We start from the raw sequence: 18865 nt of genomic DNA, 5'->3' as shown, positions 1-18865 counted from the left end.
CTTACGATGGCACACTTGATTGAGGTTCTGTACATGAATGACTACGAGAAAGAACATGTAGCTTCTATGTATAAAACTAATGAATTTCAAGGTATTATCTCTCTATTAGCTCAAATTGTGTTCATTTCTTTAGAAAATGATTGTGGGTATCTCAGTACCTAGCGGGCATATGCACAGACATAATATTTTACACGTCACTCTTGCAGACGTAGATAAGGTAGTCCGGTTCAAGGCTCGGATCAGATTTTCACCCACATCCGAAGATTTTCACCCACATCCGATCCGATCTATTGCCATCCCTAATTTTAGGCTGCTGATTTGATTCCACCCGTCTGGATTGCGCCACGGACGATGGGATTCGAATCCCATCTCACCAGAATGTACCAGGCGAGTTTAAATGCGGCCAAATCTTTAGAGCAATCTTTGCTTAGCTACACTACGTGCGGCCGGAGTCTGTTCCACGTAGTGGACAGAACAGCGACGCCAGTAGATGAGACCGAGCAAGGCAAAACCAAAGCGAAACGTGTTGTTGATGCCCCGCAACTGAAAGCGGGAGAACAAAGTGAACTCGGCGACCCAAGAGAAAATCAAATCGGAAAAGAAAAGTAATGGCAAGACGAGGACGCCGTCGGGGAGGTGGGAAGCGGCTGCGCAAAGCATGCTATCCGCGTCTCCTCCCACCACGCCACGCCTTCTTCTACCACCCACCTCCACATCTTCTCCCTCCACGGCCACACACCGCCCTCTCTCTCTCTCCCCCGTTGCCGAATCCCGCGCGTCATAGCTTATCCTCTGCGCGTTCCAGCTAAAAACAGCAGCGCGTCGAGGAGTTTTGCTAAGCGAGCGCGTGGCGGTCGGTCCGTGAGAGATAGGATTAAGACACGATGTGCGGCACGGCGGCCGTGGCGGCCCCGCGGTACAGGGGAGTACGGAAGCGGCCGTGGGGCCGGTTCGCGGCGGAGATCCGCGACCCGGCGAAGCGCGCGCGCGTCTGGCTCGGCACCTACGACTCCGCCGAGGCCGCGGCGCGCGCGTACGACGTCGCCGCGCGGAACCTGCGCGGGCCGCTCGCCAGGACCAACTTCCCCATCTCCACCCTCACGCTCACTTCCCACCTCAGCGGCCTCGTCGCAACGGCGCCGTCTCCGGCTCTGGCTCCGGCCGCCCCCACGTGCAGCAGCAGCTCCACCGTCGAGTCATCTAGTGCCCCCCGCGGGCCCAGGGCGGCGGCACGGACGACGGCAGTGCCCCGCAGGCGGGCGGTGCCGCGCCCCCCGCGGCCGGCGGCACCCGTCGCAGACTGCCACAGCGACTGCGCCTCATCGGCCTCCGTCGTGGATGACGGCGACGACGCCTCCACGGTCCGGTCGCGCGCCCCGTTCGACCTCAACCTCCCGCCGCCGCTGGACGGGGAGCACCAACCGTGCACGGACCTACGGCTCTGAATGATCGGATCCACGATCATCAACAGCAAAAGGAGAAGGCGATTTTACTTTGGTCTTCTGTTCTTGACCAGATGCTTGACTTCTTGTGCTCAAGAGAGCCTGTACCACTCACTATTCTGTACGCGATAAGAATGACAATAGATGGGATGGATGATTTGCGCAAAGCCGTGCGTGCAGCTTCAGGTCAGATCCACGAAAGTTTTCTTTTTTCTGGCATCTTGTACTTGCATCGGCTGCGATCTTCCTGCCATTCTGTATGTACACCATAGAGCATCTGAAGCTCTCGAACCAGGGTAGTGTTTGGTTGGGGCTATTGTCACGCGATTTGATTACAGTGGGTAGCATGTCCCATTTTTTCCTGTTTGTTTCAGTCATCTCTGTAATCAATTCCTCGTAATCGGGTAGAGCACTAAAGAAATTTGATACCGTTTCCACGCGAGCATTATCGTCTTCATACCAACCTTCTCCGCTCGTACACGTTTATCACCGCCACCTCCTTGACAGCCACCCGTCCCTACCACCTCCTACTTGCCCAATTTGCCCTTCAAAGTTGCCGCTGCCTTCTCTCTTTCTCCAGATCCGGTCCCCCCACCCCCTTCCTCCTCTGAATCCGGTCTCCATGCTGCCGCTGATGGATGAAGATCCCACGAGCTCCCGCCGCTAGAGCTAGGATGCAGAATGGATCAATGGAGCTATGGTAGCATGGATCGACGAGTATGCAAAGGGCACGACGACGTGGACCGATAAGGGTGCAGTGGCCACCGTCAGGATTTGTGCGAGAAAAGGGAAGAGGGCTCACCACTATAGCCCCTCGCGGCGGGGATGATGGGTCGGAGCCGTTGCCACTGGAGCTGGCTGTTGGCGGCATCGAGGCCGTCCAGATCGGCGCAGGTGAGGGCGCTACTGGATTGACACAGGGCGGAGAGGGGAGAGGCTCGCCGGCTTGTCAGCTAGCTCATGGTTCTCCTTGTCGAGCTGGCGACATCCACAAAGAGAGCCTCACGCAGGGCTAACGACGGCAGCGGCGGCTCACCACCACTACCACCATGAGCAGTTTCTTCTTGAGGTGTGTGTTCCAGTGATTCTTAGGGTTTGAATGCCGTTTATGTTTGCATTACCGATATGAACCAAACAAAGTTTATATTCTGTTATATTATTACCATTCCTAACATCTTCTAATATCATTTAAGTTTGTTTGTATTTGCCAACCAACAGCATCTAGCATGAATCTTCTTGCTACAACTTTTGGGGCATTTTGCTGATTGCCATGTGAAGGGTAGAAGCCACGTGTTTCGTGTCCTTCTCGCGCCATGCTTGCTTGTTTCGTGTACTGAACCGAATATTCAGCGCTTCAACATAACCGGGCGGATGCTCCATCATCGTTTAGGCCATGTTTAGGATTTCGATTGATTAGGAGTAGTAGTATTAAGGTGAATTTTGCTGCAAACACCATGCGTTTCAAAGAGGAACTCTAGTTAGACTTAAGCGAGTACCATGGACGTCTACGAGACTACGAATGAATTTGAAAATCTGCAGAACAACAATGGTGTGTGTATAAACGTGTTGTTACTTGTACCTCTAACCGATTGAGTTTGGGCGATTTCTGCGTCAGTCCCTTGAGCAAGTAAGTCTATTTATTCCAAATTCGTAAGCTGTGTGCTCGGATCGGTTACACATGCATATTCAGAGACATTCGCGAATATTCATGACACGAATGACGCATTTTTTTTATCATACATCACGAGCTTGGCAAATATAAATTCTTTTTCCTTTTTAAACAACGAGAGCTGTCAAATTCTCTCTCTTTTAAGCTAGCAGTAACAGTAGTACGGGACCGCTAGATGGATACCATTTCTGAGGCTCCGTCTCGGAAAAAGTAATTTTGTACGAGACAAATAATTTTGTATGAGACGTGGATACAAATGTTATCTTATTTATTCATCTTACGTATCTATCTATTAATTTTTCACCTATTTTATTTATTTATTTTTATCTATTTTTAAATACGAATCTCAGTACAAATGTAAGTATGACTAGTGGAATTTTCACTTTTCTAACTTCTTAGAGAAGGGATCATTTTTTTTTGATACTTTTATAAGTGGCAATGTCCCCCTGTTAATGACATGGGCTCCTATGAGTAACTGCTATGGGCTAAAAAGGTAAATGGTTAATCACTCACTCGGGAGTGTGGAAAAAAAAAATGATCCCCTGGGAAAGGCAACTCCGCCCCCGCGTTCGTTTCGACCCTCATCACCGGCGCGGCGCCCGTTCGTTTCGTACTGCGCAAGCTGGTCGCACTGTCGCCGTGGGAAGGAGGAAGAGGAGCCAAACGGTTAAGCCGACTCGGCCGCTCGCTTCCCAAATCCCCCCCGAAAAGGCGAGTAGCGCCGAGATCGTGGGAGTAGGAGATGGTGGTGCGGCAGCTAGGCGGCGCGGGTCGCGCGCTGCTCGCGCTCCCCAACATCCGGAGGCGGGCGTCCAACTCCTGGGCCGCCGTCCGCGACACCTTCTTCTCCACCAAGGTGATGACCTAACCCCCTCCACCCGTCCCTCCCTATTGCCTCCGTCTCTCCTGTGATTGATTCACTGACGCGTGTGGTCGGTCGTCCGATGGCCGCAGCAAGTGTTCGAGAGCCACCGCGTCGTGTTCACCGTCGGCACCTCCGTCGCCTCCATCCTCACGGCATGGGCCGGTACGCCCCTTCTAGTCCCTGCCCTCGCAGTTCGGCTGTCGTTTTAGGTTTCAGTATTGCTCATTGGTTGGTGGGCGATGTGTGAAATTAAGTGCGTGGAGGTTCAGTTTGATTGATTAGGCTGGGTTTCTCAATCGCGGTAGGATGTAGTTGAGGGAGCGAGTTCTGAAATCGCGCAGCTGATATGCTGCTAAATCTTTGTTTAGCATAAGACCTCACTTTGATAGGGATTGGCGAACGTCTCAATTAGAACCAAAGCTGCAGTAGAGCAATGGTTTCCGCGGTGTGGTTGGAGTTGGACTCCGTTTTCCCCCATATTTCTGGTGACTGTAGGTTATGCACCTTTGGTGTTGGTCTGTTGGATTTGTTGCCAAATCCTCAGTTTAATTTGTACGAAATAACTCTTCTTGATTGAGATTTAAAATTGCCTTCCACGTTTTTTAGCAAAACAGAGTATTTACAAAAAAAAAAAGAATAAGAATGGAAAAAAGGTATAAAAAATTGTGTAGCCATGTTTGAGCTGCTAGAGAGACTGTTGGGTTTGCTCGATGAACAACGAGAGCAAATTCTTTTCTGAAGATCCTTTTGCAATCCTGTAAGCTCGCCGAATGTCGCCTTCCATCCTCTGGTTATCACATGGTAATCAATTAATTGCTTATCAATGGCCAATTTTTTTCTGTCATTGTAGCGTATGCCCTTTGGCGTATATGTTTCATAGTTGCTTAAGTTTCTTGGAGTATCTTCGTTGGAAGGATTCACAATATTCTGATAAATAATGTGAGTTACTCCTTGCAGGTTATTCACTTCGTCATGTACAGCAATCAAGGATTGACAGGAGGCTTCAGTCAATTGAAGAATCTGTAAGGAATTTAGAAGGAACACAGTTAAAACTTTTTTGGTTATTCTTTGAATGCACCACTGCATTTTTCTCTCCTGTTCATGTGCTTTTCTTAGTGCAACTTTCATTTGTAGCACCGATATCAAGTTTCAGATTGTTTCGTAGTATGCATTAAATTCAGGCCATACTATATTAAAACCATGCGCATATGTGCCCAGTTGTTATTCCATTGTAACATACTTGCTGTTTTGTTGATGATAAGGTTAAGATGCTTTCTTTCTGCTCATTGCATCTGTATCTATTATGTGTTGTGGCCTTTTTTTAGTTACTGAAATGAGCCATGGTGACTTTGTGACACTGGATCTGTAGTTTTAATTTTTGTGCACTCTGATCTTGCTGGCGAGCCCATAGACCATGCACTTCCGCCCCCCAACAAAGAAAATGATGCTTATATTTTTATCTTGTACTATGTTACCCGCTAATTGACCTTTTGCCTTGGTTCTGTGGCAGTAATTACATCATCTGCTTTCTTTTTTCCTTTTCATTTTTCATTGCTGGTTGACTGCCGGCAATGTTTTGAGTACCGTTAGTTGCTTAATTTTACTGATGTGCACCTTACTTTTTTTTTGGTTCTGTAAACAGTTGAAGGATAATCACAAAGTCAAACATGAAGAGATAAAAAAGATTGTCACTACCAGCAATGTTAGCACTCCAGCCTGTATAGCCACTGCATTGACAACAACGGTTGTTGGGTATGTTTGTGCTGTTAATATATAAAATTTACTCTTTTATTTCACTATTATCCAGTTGGATTGTATCAATATGTTCAGTACTTGGCACACGGAAATGGAGCTTGACACATTGGTCTCTATAGTTACTGTTTTCTATAACTAACACTACCTTTTGAGTTTTGAACCCTTTTTCCCACCAAAGAGTGTGGCATAGTATTAATTATTATAACTTGTTTTTATACTCTCTGCCGACCATTTCCATTTATAGCATCACTTGACTGCACCAGGTTGTACTTAAAGGTCATATTTTAGCTGTGATGTTGGAATGTATATAGCCCAAACTTGAAATTCACTGCTCTGACGTTAAATTGCATATGCCATGCTTCAGCTCCTTTTACTTATGAATCAGTGTTGCACCCAAATGCTCTCGGTTTAGGACCTGTTTCCACATGTACTGCTGACTGCAACTTCAATTTTTGCTATAGCATCTTGCAAGGCAGGCAAATTCATTTTGTTTATGTAAAGTCTTGGATCCTACCATCTGATGACAATGTTACGCAAGTAACAAATCGTGCACACGCTATCTGTTCGTTTGCATAAACCTAAATTAATGTGTTATCTTGTGGAATGGTCAGGTATGCGCTAGGGTGGCGAGGTGGAGCTTGGTACGCTCGAAGGGCCTTCCGAAGAGAGCAACAAAAGCTGATGGGTCAAATAAAGTCGCACAATAGATGGCATTGGCGGCCCTTCAATAAACTCAAAAACAGACTCAGAAACAGCAGATTAGCGTCCAAGACCAAGAGTGCGGACGCGCATCTATTGTTGGGTCATAGCACCGATGCCCCCTCAAGTAGCGGGGCTTCTGCGAATGTTAGCAGTAATGCTCAGGCAGCAGGATGTACATCATGACTAATAGAAGTGAACATGGTCTATGCGCTTTAGAACAGACCATATGACTGGTGGATCATTTTGTAGCATTAAGGTCATAATGCATTATGCGGATGCAGCCGTGACATGGAAAGTTTTAACCGAGTGATTTTAGACGGGGAACCTGTCTAGTACTGATTTACCATTTGTCAGTTCAGATTATACTTCCTTTCTGCCAGGTTATTTTCAGAACTGAGACAGTCTCGTGGAGCTAAGTTATGATCGAAACAGTGCAGCAGATTTTTCTCTTAACCTTTTTTAATCTGCGCATCAGATTGCTATGTTTAAGGTAATACAAGCCCTAATATATTATCGCGCGTTGACAACTTGGCACATTTCATCTGAAGGGTCTAGCTTTGCCGCAGGCCTGTGGCAGTGATTGGTCATGCCGCTCGTGCCTCACGTGCTTCGCGCTGGCATCCCACAGATCTCGTTGCCCCCCGGAGCCCACAACCATCAATCCTCTTGTTTTCCGTCTCGTGGGCTCTGCCGTGCCGAGCCGGGGGGGCTGCCGCCCACCTAGCAACATATTTTTTTTATATTTTTTAAATTTAAAAATTATAAATATATGTGTCCGATTTAAAATTTTACAAATATATACGCATGCCGCTCATTGGCATGTCGCCCTTCAACTGGGAGGCTCGGCTTGATAACGAAACCACAGTGACATCCATTCTTTTTAATACAATACACACAAGATTACTCTACTATACCTATTAAGATCATCTCTAACCATTTTTCTTTCATTTCATTTTGATTTACTTTTCTATTATCATTCATTTTATTTTCCCCATCTTCAACGATTTCTTTTCAAAATAATTCGTAAAGTAAAAATAGAAATAATACCGTTCTAGTGGGAGTGATTTGAGAATCTTTTTATGAAGAAAAATATAAAAAAAAAATTGTTGTAGCGATAAAAGTAATGAAAATCCTTTCAAAAAAAATTCTAAGTTACGAAGAAAATCTATTAAAAATGGTCTAAGAGAAAATCCGCATGGGACGGCGCCAAAAACACCCCCACCAACAGCCACATGGCACGTCACCAACGAGGCCTGGGCTCGTTCGCACGTCGCTAATTCGTGCTCCGTGGGCTTCCCACTCCGGAAAAGCCGCGACAAGCACGGGAACACAGCGGCCGGCACCGCGAATATACCATCGTTCCCCTCGCCAACCCTTCCTTCCCTCCCGCGCTCCGCCGCTCGCTGCCCATTTCCACTCCCCCGAAGCCGCAGAGCCAGAGCCCCACGAAATCGCACCCTCACCATGGCGGTGGCCTCCACCTCCCCCCTTCACGCCAAGCCCACCACCGCGCGGTCGCCGCCGCGGCCCCCTCCCGGCTTCCTCCCTCTCCTCGCCCACCGCGCCCGCGCCCCGCGCCTCGGCCCCGTCGCCACATGGTACGCTAGCCAACCCTAGTCCGTATGCTCGCACCCCCGAGTTCCCCTCTTCACACCAGTATTCGTTCGGCTTGCGCAGGAGGAGGTTTCGCACGGAGGCGGTGAAAACGCAGCGAGAGAAGCAGCAGACGGAGGTGGCCGTCGAGGAGTCCTTCCCCGTGAAGAAGACGACGCCTCTGGACGGAGCGGACGACACGATGGTTCCCACGGACGAGAGCTGGGTGGTGAAGCTCGAGCAGTCCGTGAACATTTTCCTCACGGTAATACAAATAACACCAAATTTTCAGCATAGAGCTCAAATTTACTCAAAATCTTGCTGCCGTTGTCTGGTTGTTGTATCCATATCTCGATGGTTTTACATGTTCTTTCTGCAGGAGTCGGTGATAATGATACTTGATGGTTTCTACCGTGACCGCAATTATGCCAGATTTTTCGTATTGGAGACAATTGCTAGGGTGCCGTATTTCGGTGAGGGCAGCCTGAAGGTCCCTATAAATTTTGCAGTGCTGGTTTCTGGCACATCATTTTGGTGCTTGTTTTAAGGTCTGCTTGGTTATTGAACAGCATTTATATCGGTGCTTCATATGTATGAGACATTTGGCTGGTGGAGAAGAGCTGATTACATAAAGGTTCACTTTGCTGAAAGCTGGAACGAGTTTCATCACCTCTTAATCATGGAAGTATGTCTCCATATTTCCTCACCATAGTAAATTCATGTGTGTAAGACCTTCCTTTCAGTGTCATGTGAAAGTGCTACTGTGCCTTGCTTTCGTAATGTTAGTTTGCAACTTTGCATATTCTGTTTTCTTTATAAATTATCAGGTCGATTCTCTAAATTAATTCAATCTACTTCTCATTCAGCTCCTGACCTGATTATCATATTGCATATTGCTTACTTCCTTTCGCCTCTTGACTCATATCAGGAATTGGGTGGCAACTCTTTATGGCTTGATCGTTTTCTTGCACGGTTTATGGCATTTTTTTACTACTTCATGACTGTTGCAATGTACATGCTGAGCCCAAGAATGGCTTGTAAGTACGCTCACTTGCCAATTATGAAGTAAATGCTTGTTTTCTATTACCATGCTTTTCATTCATGATGATAATGCTTGCACTTGCTAATCTTATATGCAGATCACTTTTCTGAATGTGTGGAGAGGCATGCATACTCAACTTATGACAAGTTTCTCAAGCTCCATGAGGGTAAGACAGCCTCAATGTTCGTTTTTTATATAATCTTCTGGTTCCGCAGCATTTTATCATGATTTAGTGTTTTTATCAATGTGAGGCAGTGAGGGTTAAATCGTTTAATTTTATGCCTTCATTCTTCAACCTGTTTTTGAATCTCTCATTCATACCAATCGTCCGGAAGGCTTAAATCATTTCAAGCCATTAATTTCTCTTATTCAATCATTCTTATGTCTTACATAGTTTTGAAATCCACCTGGTAATTAGATGGGGTGCTGAATCATTCTTACTACACTTCCGATTTGATGATGTAAGCTATTTGTTTCTTTTTTAACAGAGGAGTTGAAAAGACTACCAGCTCCTGAGGCAGCTATAAACTATTACCTGAATGAGGATCTTTACATGTTTGGTAAGCCCTTTCATTGGCCTGTATTTCCTAATGCTATATATTAATCATTAATATCTATGCTTATTGCTTACATGGCCTTTTTCCCCTCTCAGATGAGTTTCAGACAGCGAGAGTCCCATGTTCTAGGAGGCCTAAAATCGGTAAACTTGCCATTCTCTCTTTCTTCAGCTGTATGCCTTCTTCTACGTTATTTTTTCAGAAGGTTGGGACTAAACAAGTTAGCTATAGTTTGTGAAATTAGTTTCACTGATCTGCCTAACGAAATATTTTTTCAGAAGGTTGGGACTAAACAAGTTAGCTATAGTTTGTGAAATTAGTTTCACTGATCTGCCTAATGAAATATAGGATAAATCAAATCATCGTTTTGATTCCTTGTTTATTGGCTTCTTGCTTTCTGGGTTGAACTGTTATGCTGACGTGAACAAGAAATTGAATTCACCCTTCTATTTTTCTGCCATAACATTGTTGTATGGAAGTGTTACATTGTTTCCCATGTTCTACTGCAGATAACTTATATGATGTGTTTGTCAACATACGAGATGATGAGGCAGAGCACTGCAAGACAATGAAAGCCTGTCAAACACATGGAAATCTTCGTTCTCCTCACTCCATGCAGAACTGCTTAGAAACTGATACGGAATGTGTAATACCCGAAAATGATTGTGAAGGTATCGTGGATTGTGTCAAAAAGTCTCTTAAAAGTAAAGACTGAGATCTGTATCTTTGTGTTCAGGCATGATAGAATATAAAATTTTGATGATATTCTGTTTGTTTTCCTTTTTTTTCCCTTAAAATTAGGAATAGTCGTGCCTGTACTTTTTTTAGTCCGGGTCATATATTACATAAGTCGCTGTAGATGTAACACAATCGAATATCTTATTTGTGAAGAGATGCCAATTCAGGCTTTGAAACATTGCGGATTTTCCTGCTGTGTTCTAAATGTGTGTGTGGTTTCCGAGAACATGTAGGAGATCAGCGCGAAAGCTGAATGTGATTTATGATCCATTGAAATCTCGTTGCTTTGTGAACTCACGAACACAATATAGACGACTACCATGATCAGAAGGCACGGCGCCATCCCTTACCATAGCTCAAGATAAAAATGAGAACAATTCATGGAGACGGTCACCATAAAATGTCTTTCCCACCGAAGCAGTGTACAGATGATAAAATTATTTACTTCACAAACCGTTATATCAGCTATTCACCGAATTTTTTTCCATGTCACTGCGATAATTTTAACGTTAAGACTAGTATGTGCCTATCTAAGCATATGTAGAGGTGAGGTGTGCAGCAGAGTAGACTAACATTTTCATGCTCACATCTTGCATACTCTGTCGTCTTTACATTCGCCCTGCGGAAGGACAAAGCAGTCAGTAAACGGAAGCTACTGATATGTTCATTCACTCGCAAACAGTATGATTTATGCAGAAAGTTTCAGCCAACTTACCGTTTTTGGTTGCCATAGTCTCTTCCAGTGGAGGTCGACCTCGATGGTAGGAAAAAAAAGATCAAATTTGTTCACTCTAATGCAAAACTATCAATACTTCATTTATGGGTAAGTTTCATTAAAATGGTCTTAATCCGACTACCACAACAAATGGAACAATAGTGTCAAGAGTCAACCATGTGCAAGGTTCTTAGTGGTTAACCTGTAATTTGCATACGGTATTTGGCCCATACACCATATACTGCATTTGCTATGGTAGCCACCTGCAGAGTATCAGAAGAAGATGAATAAAAGAAGTAAAAATGTCGTAAGAAGATAAAAAAACACATGCAGCTGAATGGTAACCCTCTGTAATGTATGAAACAAGCTGATCCTATGTTTTGCTCTTTGTAAGTGTGGACTTACAGGTTCAGACTTAGTAACAGCATACACCCATCCAAGTCCTACTTCCTCATACAGTCTTCTAAATGCCTGCAATTATAACAACAGTTACTACCTTTCAGGAAAACCACAAATATTAACACTAAACATACCTTATGCATAGACTAAACATAAGTAAATTCTGCATAGGCCCATAAAAGCATCTCATTTGTCTTGGTATTACACTCATACTTTGTTAGGTTGGCACTACAGTTTGGAATGATTCTTTCGTAGCTAGGGTCAAACTTTTTGTTGACGATAAGGAGCTTCAACAACAAGTTCTTTAGTATATGATTCACTATGGTTAAGACAATTATTATTATTTAGATGATGAAAGATGTCTCCTGGCCTCTGCATCGTGAGATGCACACAGCCTTAATTATTCCAGAGTTTTAAAGTTCAACAAGCCATAAGAAAGTTAACACAATTAATATAACAGTCTAATGACTATAAGCTCTGCGTGTAATAGTGTCTTGGACGCCATCAAGAAAACATTAGTATTTGAGCTTGCGTAGGATCAAAAGAGAACAATCTTGATTTTTGAACCTTGTAGAACCGCATCCCCACCAGAACCGAAGCATGCATTTATGCACCGCAGATTATTTAAGTGACCACAGGAGAAAAAAATGTATTACAGGTTTGTGGTAGTGAATCATCTAATCATTCATTAATTCTATGTCTAACTATGCCTTTCGTTAGCTGCAAAATATGTTCAAACTAGTCTGTTTTTACATCCAACAGTTTATCTGGCAGAAAGACAGTAGCCTCTGCCTTTTGAAAAGGACAATTCTGGAAAATTTCAATAGGACATGATGTGAGTGTCATACCTCAACATCTGTGATGACAGTTCCATCTGATAGAATGGCATGTATCCTCCCCATGGTCTGAAAGCAGAAAATAAATTTATTTAGAAAAGATAAACAAATGCACACGATGCTTTAGTTCCTGATGTAATTGCCTATTTGGCCACAAAACATAATGCTAACATGTAGTCTGATTCCAGTAAAAAATTACTAACGACTAGTGCTCCTATGCTCTCCCAAATTACTAACAAATTTGCCGTTTAAAAGATGGTTGACTAGTGAACTGCAGTCCCAGTGGAACTTTATTAAGGATTTGATAACACCAGTTCAACTGAGTGATTCTGAAGATGTGATTACTTGGGCCTTTGAGAAGAGTGTGACTTTTACTGTCAGATCAATGCATAGATGGTTAGTGAGAGGCTCTCCTAGCATCTCTTTTGAGCATCTCTGGAAAGCAAAGATTCCTTTGAAAATCAAGGTGTTTCTTTGGTTGCTAGAACAAAAAAGCTCTTCTAACTAAGGACAATATGATAAGGCGCAATTGGGCTGGTGATGGTACCTATTACTTATGTACTCAACAAGAGTCTTGTACTCATCTTTTATTCCTTTGCCCTGTAGCTAAAGCAGTTTGGGGTTTTGTGGCTCTTTTCGTTGAGCTGACTCAATTCCTAGCTCCAATCTTCAGTACTACGGTTGGATTAAATCTTTCCTCCCTCAGGGGAAAATGTTTCATGTGATAGGCTTAGCTGCAATATGTTGGGCATACTGGAAAACTCATAATAAAGCATGTTTTGAGAAGACGTTCATTCGTCATCCTAGTGAGATAATCTTTCATGCTTGTTCTTTCTTAAAAATCTGGGCAGATCTCCTGAAGGGCATGAGTAAAGAGGAGCTGATGCAAGGGGCACAAGGCCTGCTGAACACTGTGACGAGTGTTATTGCTGCCCAACCACAGACCTCCTGTTCAAGATCTCTCCCAAGCAATCAGGTGTCAATCTCTGAAGATCAGACTGAGGAGGATGAGCAGCGACCTTCGGAGGAGTAGGAGGCTCACTGAAGAATTGCTTACTTGTCTGCTTCCAGATTTTTTTAACGTTTTGAGAAGTTCCAGCTCGTTACCAGATACTCTTACTAGACTCATTTTGCTTTGCTTGCTCACATTTGTAATCGTAGTATGTCTAAACTGCCTTTTCTCATTCTATCCTTTCGGTGTTGGATGTAAGACGCTAAACGGTTCTATGGTTCCGTTACCTGGTATTGGAAATGGGGTTTCCCCGTGTTAAAAAAAAATGCTCTCTCAAAAACTGAATTGTAGGAACCAAGTAGTATATATTAGCAGTGAGTAGTAGGTGGTTATAAATCAGACCCTTGACATGCTTTACAATTTGCTTTTCACTTTCTGAGAGAGCATAGAAGCATGAATACTAACGAGCTAAGCACCATCAAGAATTTACAAACATAAGTACCTGGAGTATCAGAACAACAGTGCCTAATACCAAACGGAAGCCATAAAAGATTCAAAATCAAGTGCTTAAGCAAGGAAAAGAAAGGTCATAATTGAACATTTTTCAGTGGACATGGAGAAATTCATTGCAGTATTCTGTGCATGCCAAAAATTGAATGTCTATGCCACTACTATTGCAAAGTAACTTATACCATAGCCTTTAAGAAACCAAACATGACATGACCAATTTCATTCATGAGAAAGCATGAACAGAGGAAACAAACAAGTGAATCTGTAAATTGAAGTAATACGCACAGTTTCGTAATCAAGGCCCTGATTGTCCTCTGGAGAGTAATCTTTGGAGCTTATGTCAACAAATTTTATAGCTCCATATGATTCGTTTCTCTCTCAGCATGTTTACCTGTACATGAGTTAGTACAAGCAAATTTAGTTCCTGTGTCATGTGCAGGTCCAATGGAGTTGGCGTGAACAGTACCCGCGTGCCCTGTAGCACGTGCTGATAAGCATCCTTATATCTATTAGTTAGTTGGGTTGTTTAGATAAGAGAAGCAGTTAGAGATAGATATCGATTAGAGATAAATTAGTGGAGGTTTGTTAGGAGCCGTGCGTAGCTCTATAAAGAGCAGCTAGCAGTCTTTGATTTGGCAACAAGAAGAATATCAATCTATCTTTCCGGTCCCTTCTCCTATCCCTGCCCTTGTGGTGCGGCTGCTGCCTTCCGGCGAGGCCGCGCTGCTTGGGTCCAGGGCCATCTACTACGGTTCATCACATCCTGTGATATCAATACAATGGGTGTCTATTGTTTCGGCCATAACCAACATTATCAGTGAAGAAAATCCATTCAAATTCAAATACAAGTCAAAGTATGCTACTTCCATGAGATAGTACTGCACATTGAGCTCGTAGCATGGCTAAATCTGGTGAGCGCATCCTGAAATATTAAGGTTCATGGTGGAGAATTCCGTAGTCTGTACTGACTGTCCCTGAAGACATGGGGTTCAGATATCTCAACTGAAGTTCTTATATGTAAGGTAAAGTATATAGCTGGTGAGTATTTCTGAGAGAAAAAAATTAAACATCATGGGAAAAGTTTATCAGAGAATTTCTACCAAGGTATACGAACTGAAAGCAGAAGGCATTATTTTTACAACACAAATGTCACATGAATTCAACAAGAATTTATCTACTGCATGAGTTGGTTCAGGATCCGGACAATAATTTGTTTTCTCCATTTATCATAGGCTCATAGATAACTACTCTCAGCAGTTAATTAGGCATCAAAGATCATCTAACTGGAAAGAGGATTAAAAAAACTAAGGAAAAGAGGAACGGACATATCATCACATTTAGAATATTTTAGGTAATTGAATGGTGCCACTGGGATATTAAATAAATGCAGCAAATCTTGTTTCTGTAATTGGGCCAAGACAAAACAACTAGCGAACACAGTAACACAGCGTAAATTACTCGTACAGCTACATAATACAATCAGCAATGCCATCTTTTAGTTATATATTGCCATTAGTTTAACATGTTCAAGTAATCATTGCCTCATTGGGAAACGAAGCTGTGTTCTTCCTAAGCTGCATCGTAGAGTTCTAGCACAACAGTGATTGTCCAGTGGCCGAATATAACAAATCCCAGGATTGTTGTGCAACATATATACCTCACGCATACAGAGCGGGCAATCACCATCATAGAGTATCTTGATCCTCCACTTTTTAGAAGAATTCTCCCCATCCTTCAAGTCCGATGTAGGGGCTACTTTCACGTCGGAATGAACTTGGCATCTGCAAGTTGAAGTTCAATTCGCAATTAATAACCGGACCCACTGTATAAAAGCACAGACCTAACAATACATTTTTGGTATAAGCGGAATAAAATCGAAATAGTTTCGTGGGCGTCCTCAAGCCTCAAAATGCTACTCATTTGAGTTCTTATCTAAATCACTTTGCACGCATGATTTCCCAATGACCAGACAATGCAGCAGAGAGTGAGAGATCAAACCACGCAACATCACAGGCTATGAGGCTACCACTTCTCCACGCCAACAACATCAACCAACTAGTTCCGATCGAAGTACCATGAGTAAGCACGACCCTCCAATCCCGCCCCCCCCCCCCTCTCTCTAACGACGAATGGAGGACCACGAAATGGCTAGCCCGCTCACCATTCAGCGCAGCACGACGAGAGGCGCTGAGCGCCGCGGCGTCCGACCTCCCCAGCAGCAGAATCCGCGCCGCCGCTCCCAGGCGGGCCAGCGAGCTCGCCATCGATCTCTCTGTCTCTCTCTCTCTCGGGATGTCTCTGTGAGCGCGTGGTGAGCGAGGAGGCTTCGGGGGCACAGCGGTGGCCTCCGATTCAAATAGGTCCGCTCCTGGTCGGCCTCGCTGCACCGCGACGGAAGGGGATCATCTGACAGGTGATTTCAAATGTACGTGGACTGTTGAATTGTAGATGGATGAATTAAATTTTATGCTATAGTATTTAAAGTTATGATATTATTTATCATCTTATATTTTTACTATTTCTCTCTAATTTCACCATATAAAATAAAAAAATTCAATCCGCGATGGAATGACATCCCCAACTCTCTCCGCACCTGCATCGGAGTCTTAGCTCGGCTGGCAGTGACGGAGGGAGCCAGGAGAGTCAGGAGCTCCCCTCCCGAGTCATCCGCGTTCAAGCTACTTAGGGCTGCGTGGGATGCACGTCTCGTCAAAAGCTAAAAAAAAAACTTTCAAGAAAATGCCCGACGATTTAAAAAAAAAAACTCTCTCCGCACCGCCAATTTCCCATACTTTCTCCTCCGGCCTTGTTAAGCAAAGAAGTTTACATAACTGCTTAAAGAGAGAGAATCATTAAGCAGTTGTACAAGATCCTCAAACTACCACGAAAACAACTACAGTATAGATGCTTAAATGTCTAAATGAAATTAGGAGCTCGTTTAAGCGATTATCTGTCCAATGCACACGCGACACATTCTAACTATTTTTAACCTTTGCTCAAGCGCTCGTCTCCATAAGTTTGGTCGAAGTATAAAACACCTAATGGGATGTCTGCTCCATCAGTAGGCGTCCACTCTCCCCTGTGATTGCTTCCACCGTGGCAATGGAATCAATTAACTGCCGTTAAGGGCCCTCGCGGATCCTGATATGAAGTTTACAATTGTTTGAATAACCTATAAAGTTTATTCGTCATATTTTTCGCCTAAACTACCAAAAAAAGTCACTTTACTTGCTAATGATATTGATTCCTTTACTTTTCTTTTATACAAGCCTTGTTTTAAGTTAATTTTTTAATGATATATTACATCATATCTGGTGCTACACTGAAATTTTTCCGTTACTACTTGCTTGTGTTGGGAGCATCTGATACCGGTTTATCCCTTGAGTTAGGAAAATGAATGCAAATAGTAATAAAAACTACAAAATCATTTCATAGATAGAGTATAATGTCATCTATTATCGAACAAATTTTAATTTTAAGCAGGGCACTTATAAGATGATGATGAAACAAAGACAAATGCCAAGGAAGGAGTGAACTGACATGAACTTATTGGGGGGAGAGGATAAAGTGAGACGCATAAAAGTATAGAGGTTATCCAGACATCCTAAAAACTTCAAGATGTGAAATGGATTTTTTTTTTCTAGAAGTTTTTTTTTAACGCTATTAGTTTAAGAATTTGCACAGACGTTGTCAAAAAAATTTCTAGAACTCTGACCCCGGACAACACTTGTCAAATTTGCGGGATGGAGGAAGAAAATGGGCATCATGCAGTTGTTAGATGCACAAAAGCAGCTGCACTCAGATTGGCAATGAGAGAAACCTGGCAGCTTCCACCTGAATCAGCTTCTGCATATACAGGCCCCGATTCGCTCCTGGTCCTCCTGGCGGCAGCATCAAAACAAGAAAGAACAAGCATTCTTTTACTGCTTTGGAGATCGTGGCATCTGAGCAACGATATCGTTCATTCCAAAGGAAAATGCACTATCACGTGTTTAGTTCAGTTCATATGGAATTACAGAGATACTATGCTGAAATCTGACAACAGACAGGTTTTGAGGCTGCTGATACTAGAGGGAATTGGAAAATAGTGGAGGGTGTGACCGAATACATTGCTATTGGAGGACACACCGGGCAATCTGCAACGGCAACAAAGTGGGAACCACCACCGAGGGGCGGTGTAAAATTAAGTGGATGCTACCAATGAGGATTTAATAATTACTAGTTACGTGTCTGTGCGGTAGTTAAATATTTTCACGTTATAATATAAGTTACCATTATCTTAACAATAGCGATAGTTAGAAATTTAAACGTAAAACTTCTAAATGATGCAAGGTAGCTTTTGCGACCAGGAATACCCCAACGATAAAGCCAAGAATCTTTCTAAATAGCCAGAATACCATTTTGCTTTGTTAGCAAAAAGAAAAAGATCAATTGATATAAACATTAGTACTGATCAGTATAACTTGTCTTAATGATTGTTTGTTGAAACATGCCTGTCAAGACCAAATTTGTTTGTGTCTTGATAACTCTTAGGCCCGTCTGGAATGGTAGCTTTAGATCCAAATCTCTAGGATTTAGTATAAATATAAACTAAATACTAAAAATTTCTGGACTGATTCTTCTCTTCCAAACCGACGCTTCCAAGTGTTTTCTTTTTCTTTTAGACCGAGATCATACAGGCGTCTCTGTATGTTGAAGTATCTAAAGTTTTTTCTGCCAAAAGACGCACAAACACCGCTGCACACCTCACATCAAAATCTATTGGAATAGACTAACATGATTAATACATTACAATAGCGGAGGGTCCCAAAATCTTTTATACGATTCCAAATTGATTTTAGTCTACGATTATCTCTACTATATAAAATAAAAGTTAATTCTCATATCACCTCTCTCCCTGTACTCTTCTCTCATTTAATAAAAACCTTTAAAATTTGAATAATTTACTCATTTTACTATTTATCATCGTCCTCCAGATTCACTGACTCGTTACCAGCTATGAAAATCTTTTACATGCCATTTTACTAATGAAATAAATTTGAGAGGTTTAAAATAAAAATTAGCAAATAATTTTACTATTTTTCATATCC

The 18865-nt window shown here is 43.1% G+C and overlaps 4 protein-coding genes across 5 annotated transcripts; 3 read left to right on the top strand and 1 right to left on the bottom strand.

The window, feature by feature from the left end:
* Positions 1 to 551: 551 nt before the first annotated feature.
* On the top strand, positions 552 to 1887 carry LOC133925206 (ethylene-responsive transcription factor 7-like). Its single transcript, XM_062371090.1, has one exon. It carries the CDS (start codon positions 885 to 887, stop codon positions 1443 to 1445), a length of 561 nt encoding a protein of 186 aa, XP_062227074.1. The 5' UTR covers positions 552 to 884; the 3' UTR covers positions 1446 to 1887.
* Positions 1888 to 3527: 1640 nt separating this feature from the next.
* On the top strand, positions 3528 to 6770 carry LOC133925205 (uncharacterized). Its single transcript, XM_062371089.1, has 5 exons — positions 3528 to 3967; positions 4066 to 4138; positions 4934 to 4998; positions 5619 to 5728; positions 6343 to 6770. Exons 1-5 carry the CDS (start codon positions 3854 to 3856, stop codon positions 6614 to 6616), a joined length of 636 nt encoding a protein of 211 aa, XP_062227073.1. The 5' UTR covers positions 3528 to 3853; the 3' UTR covers positions 6617 to 6770.
* Positions 6771 to 7688: 918 nt separating this feature from the next.
* LOC133925204 (ubiquinol oxidase 4, chloroplastic/chromoplastic-like) lies at positions 7689 to 10539 on the top strand. Of its 2 annotated transcripts, none has more exons than XM_062371088.1 (9): positions 7689 to 8031; positions 8111 to 8291; positions 8406 to 8499; positions 8596 to 8711; positions 8955 to 9063; positions 9166 to 9234; positions 9557 to 9628; positions 9721 to 9830; positions 9907 to 10127. In XM_062371088.1, the coding sequence occupies exons 1-9, from the start codon at positions 7898 to 7900 to the stop codon at positions 9937 to 9939; spliced, it is 918 nt and encodes a 305-aa protein (XP_062227072.1). In that variant the 5' UTR covers positions 7689 to 7897; the 3' UTR covers positions 9940 to 10127. The 2 variants fall into 2 exon arrangements, with proteins under 2 accessions (XP_062227072.1, XP_062227071.1); XM_062371087.1 differs by lacking the exon at positions 9907 to 10127 and adding an exon at positions 10135 to 10539 and having other exon boundaries at positions 7695 to 8031; positions 9721 to 9768.
* An 812-nt stretch (positions 10540 to 11351) lies between these two features.
* Positions 11352 to 17649, bottom strand: LOC133925648 (uncharacterized). Its single transcript, XM_062371504.1, has 4 exons — positions 17596 to 17649; positions 15433 to 15556; positions 12326 to 12382; positions 11352 to 11549 (listed from the first exon to the last, which is right to left on the bottom strand). Exons 1-4 carry the CDS (start codon positions 17625 to 17627, stop codon positions 11352 to 11354), a joined length of 411 nt encoding a protein of 136 aa, XP_062227488.1. The 5' UTR covers positions 17628 to 17649.
* Positions 17650 to 18865: the final 1216 nt, after the last annotated feature.

Source organism: Phragmites australis, chromosome 7, assembly GCF_958298935.1.
Source record: "Phragmites australis chromosome 7, lpPhrAust1.1, whole genome shotgun sequence".
NCBI classification, from domain to species: domain Eukaryota; kingdom Viridiplantae; phylum Streptophyta; class Magnoliopsida; order Poales; family Poaceae; genus Phragmites; species Phragmites australis.
Note: the sequence above shows the minus strand (reverse complement) of the source record. Positions and strands in the feature narration are given on the sequence as shown.

What these genes read in the sequence shown, in the direction of transcription:
- LOC133925205 (XM_062371089.1), top strand. Translation starts at nt 3,854, where the DNA reads ATGGTGGTGCGGCAGCTAGGCGGCGCGGGTCGCGCGCTGCTCGCGCTC. An exon ending in ACACCTTCTTCTCCACCAAG is followed by an intron (nt 3,968 to 4,065) that starts GTGATGACCTAA and finishes CGATGGCCGCAG; the next exon opens with CAAGTGTTCGAGAGCCACCG. An exon ending in CATCCTCACGGCATGGGCCG is followed by an intron (nt 4,139 to 4,933) that starts GTACGCCCCTTC and finishes TACTCCTTGCAG; the next exon opens with GTTATTCACTTCGTCATGTA.
- LOC133925204 (XM_062371087.1), top strand. Translation starts at nt 7,898, where the DNA reads ATGGCGGTGGCCTCCACCTCCCCCCTTCACGCCAAGCCCACCACCGCG. An exon ending in ATCACCTCTTAATCATGGAA is followed by an intron (nt 8,712 to 8,954) that starts GTATGTCTCCAT and finishes GACTCATATCAG; the next exon opens with GAATTGGGTGGCAACTCTTT. An exon ending in TGAGGATCTTTACATGTTTG is followed by an intron (nt 9,629 to 9,720) that starts GTAAGCCCTTTC and finishes TTCCCCTCTCAG; the next exon opens with ATGAGTTTCAGACAGCGAGA.
- LOC133925648 (XM_062371504.1), bottom strand. Translation starts at nt 17,627, where the DNA reads ATGCAGAAGCTGATTCAGGTGGAAGCTGCCAG. An exon ending in ATTCAGGTGGAAGCTGCCAG is followed by an intron (nt 15,557 to 17,595) that starts GTTTCTCTCATT and finishes TTCAACTTGCAG; the next exon opens with ATGCCAAGTTCATTCCGACG. An exon ending in GCCCGCTCTGTATGCGTGAG is followed by an intron (nt 12,383 to 15,432) that starts GTATATATGTTG and finishes TTCTGCTTTCAG; the next exon opens with ACCATGGGGAGGATACATGC.
- LOC133925206 (XM_062371090.1), top strand. Translation starts at nt 885, where the DNA reads ATGTGCGGCACGGCGGCCGTGGCGGCCCCGCGGTACAGGGGAGTACGG.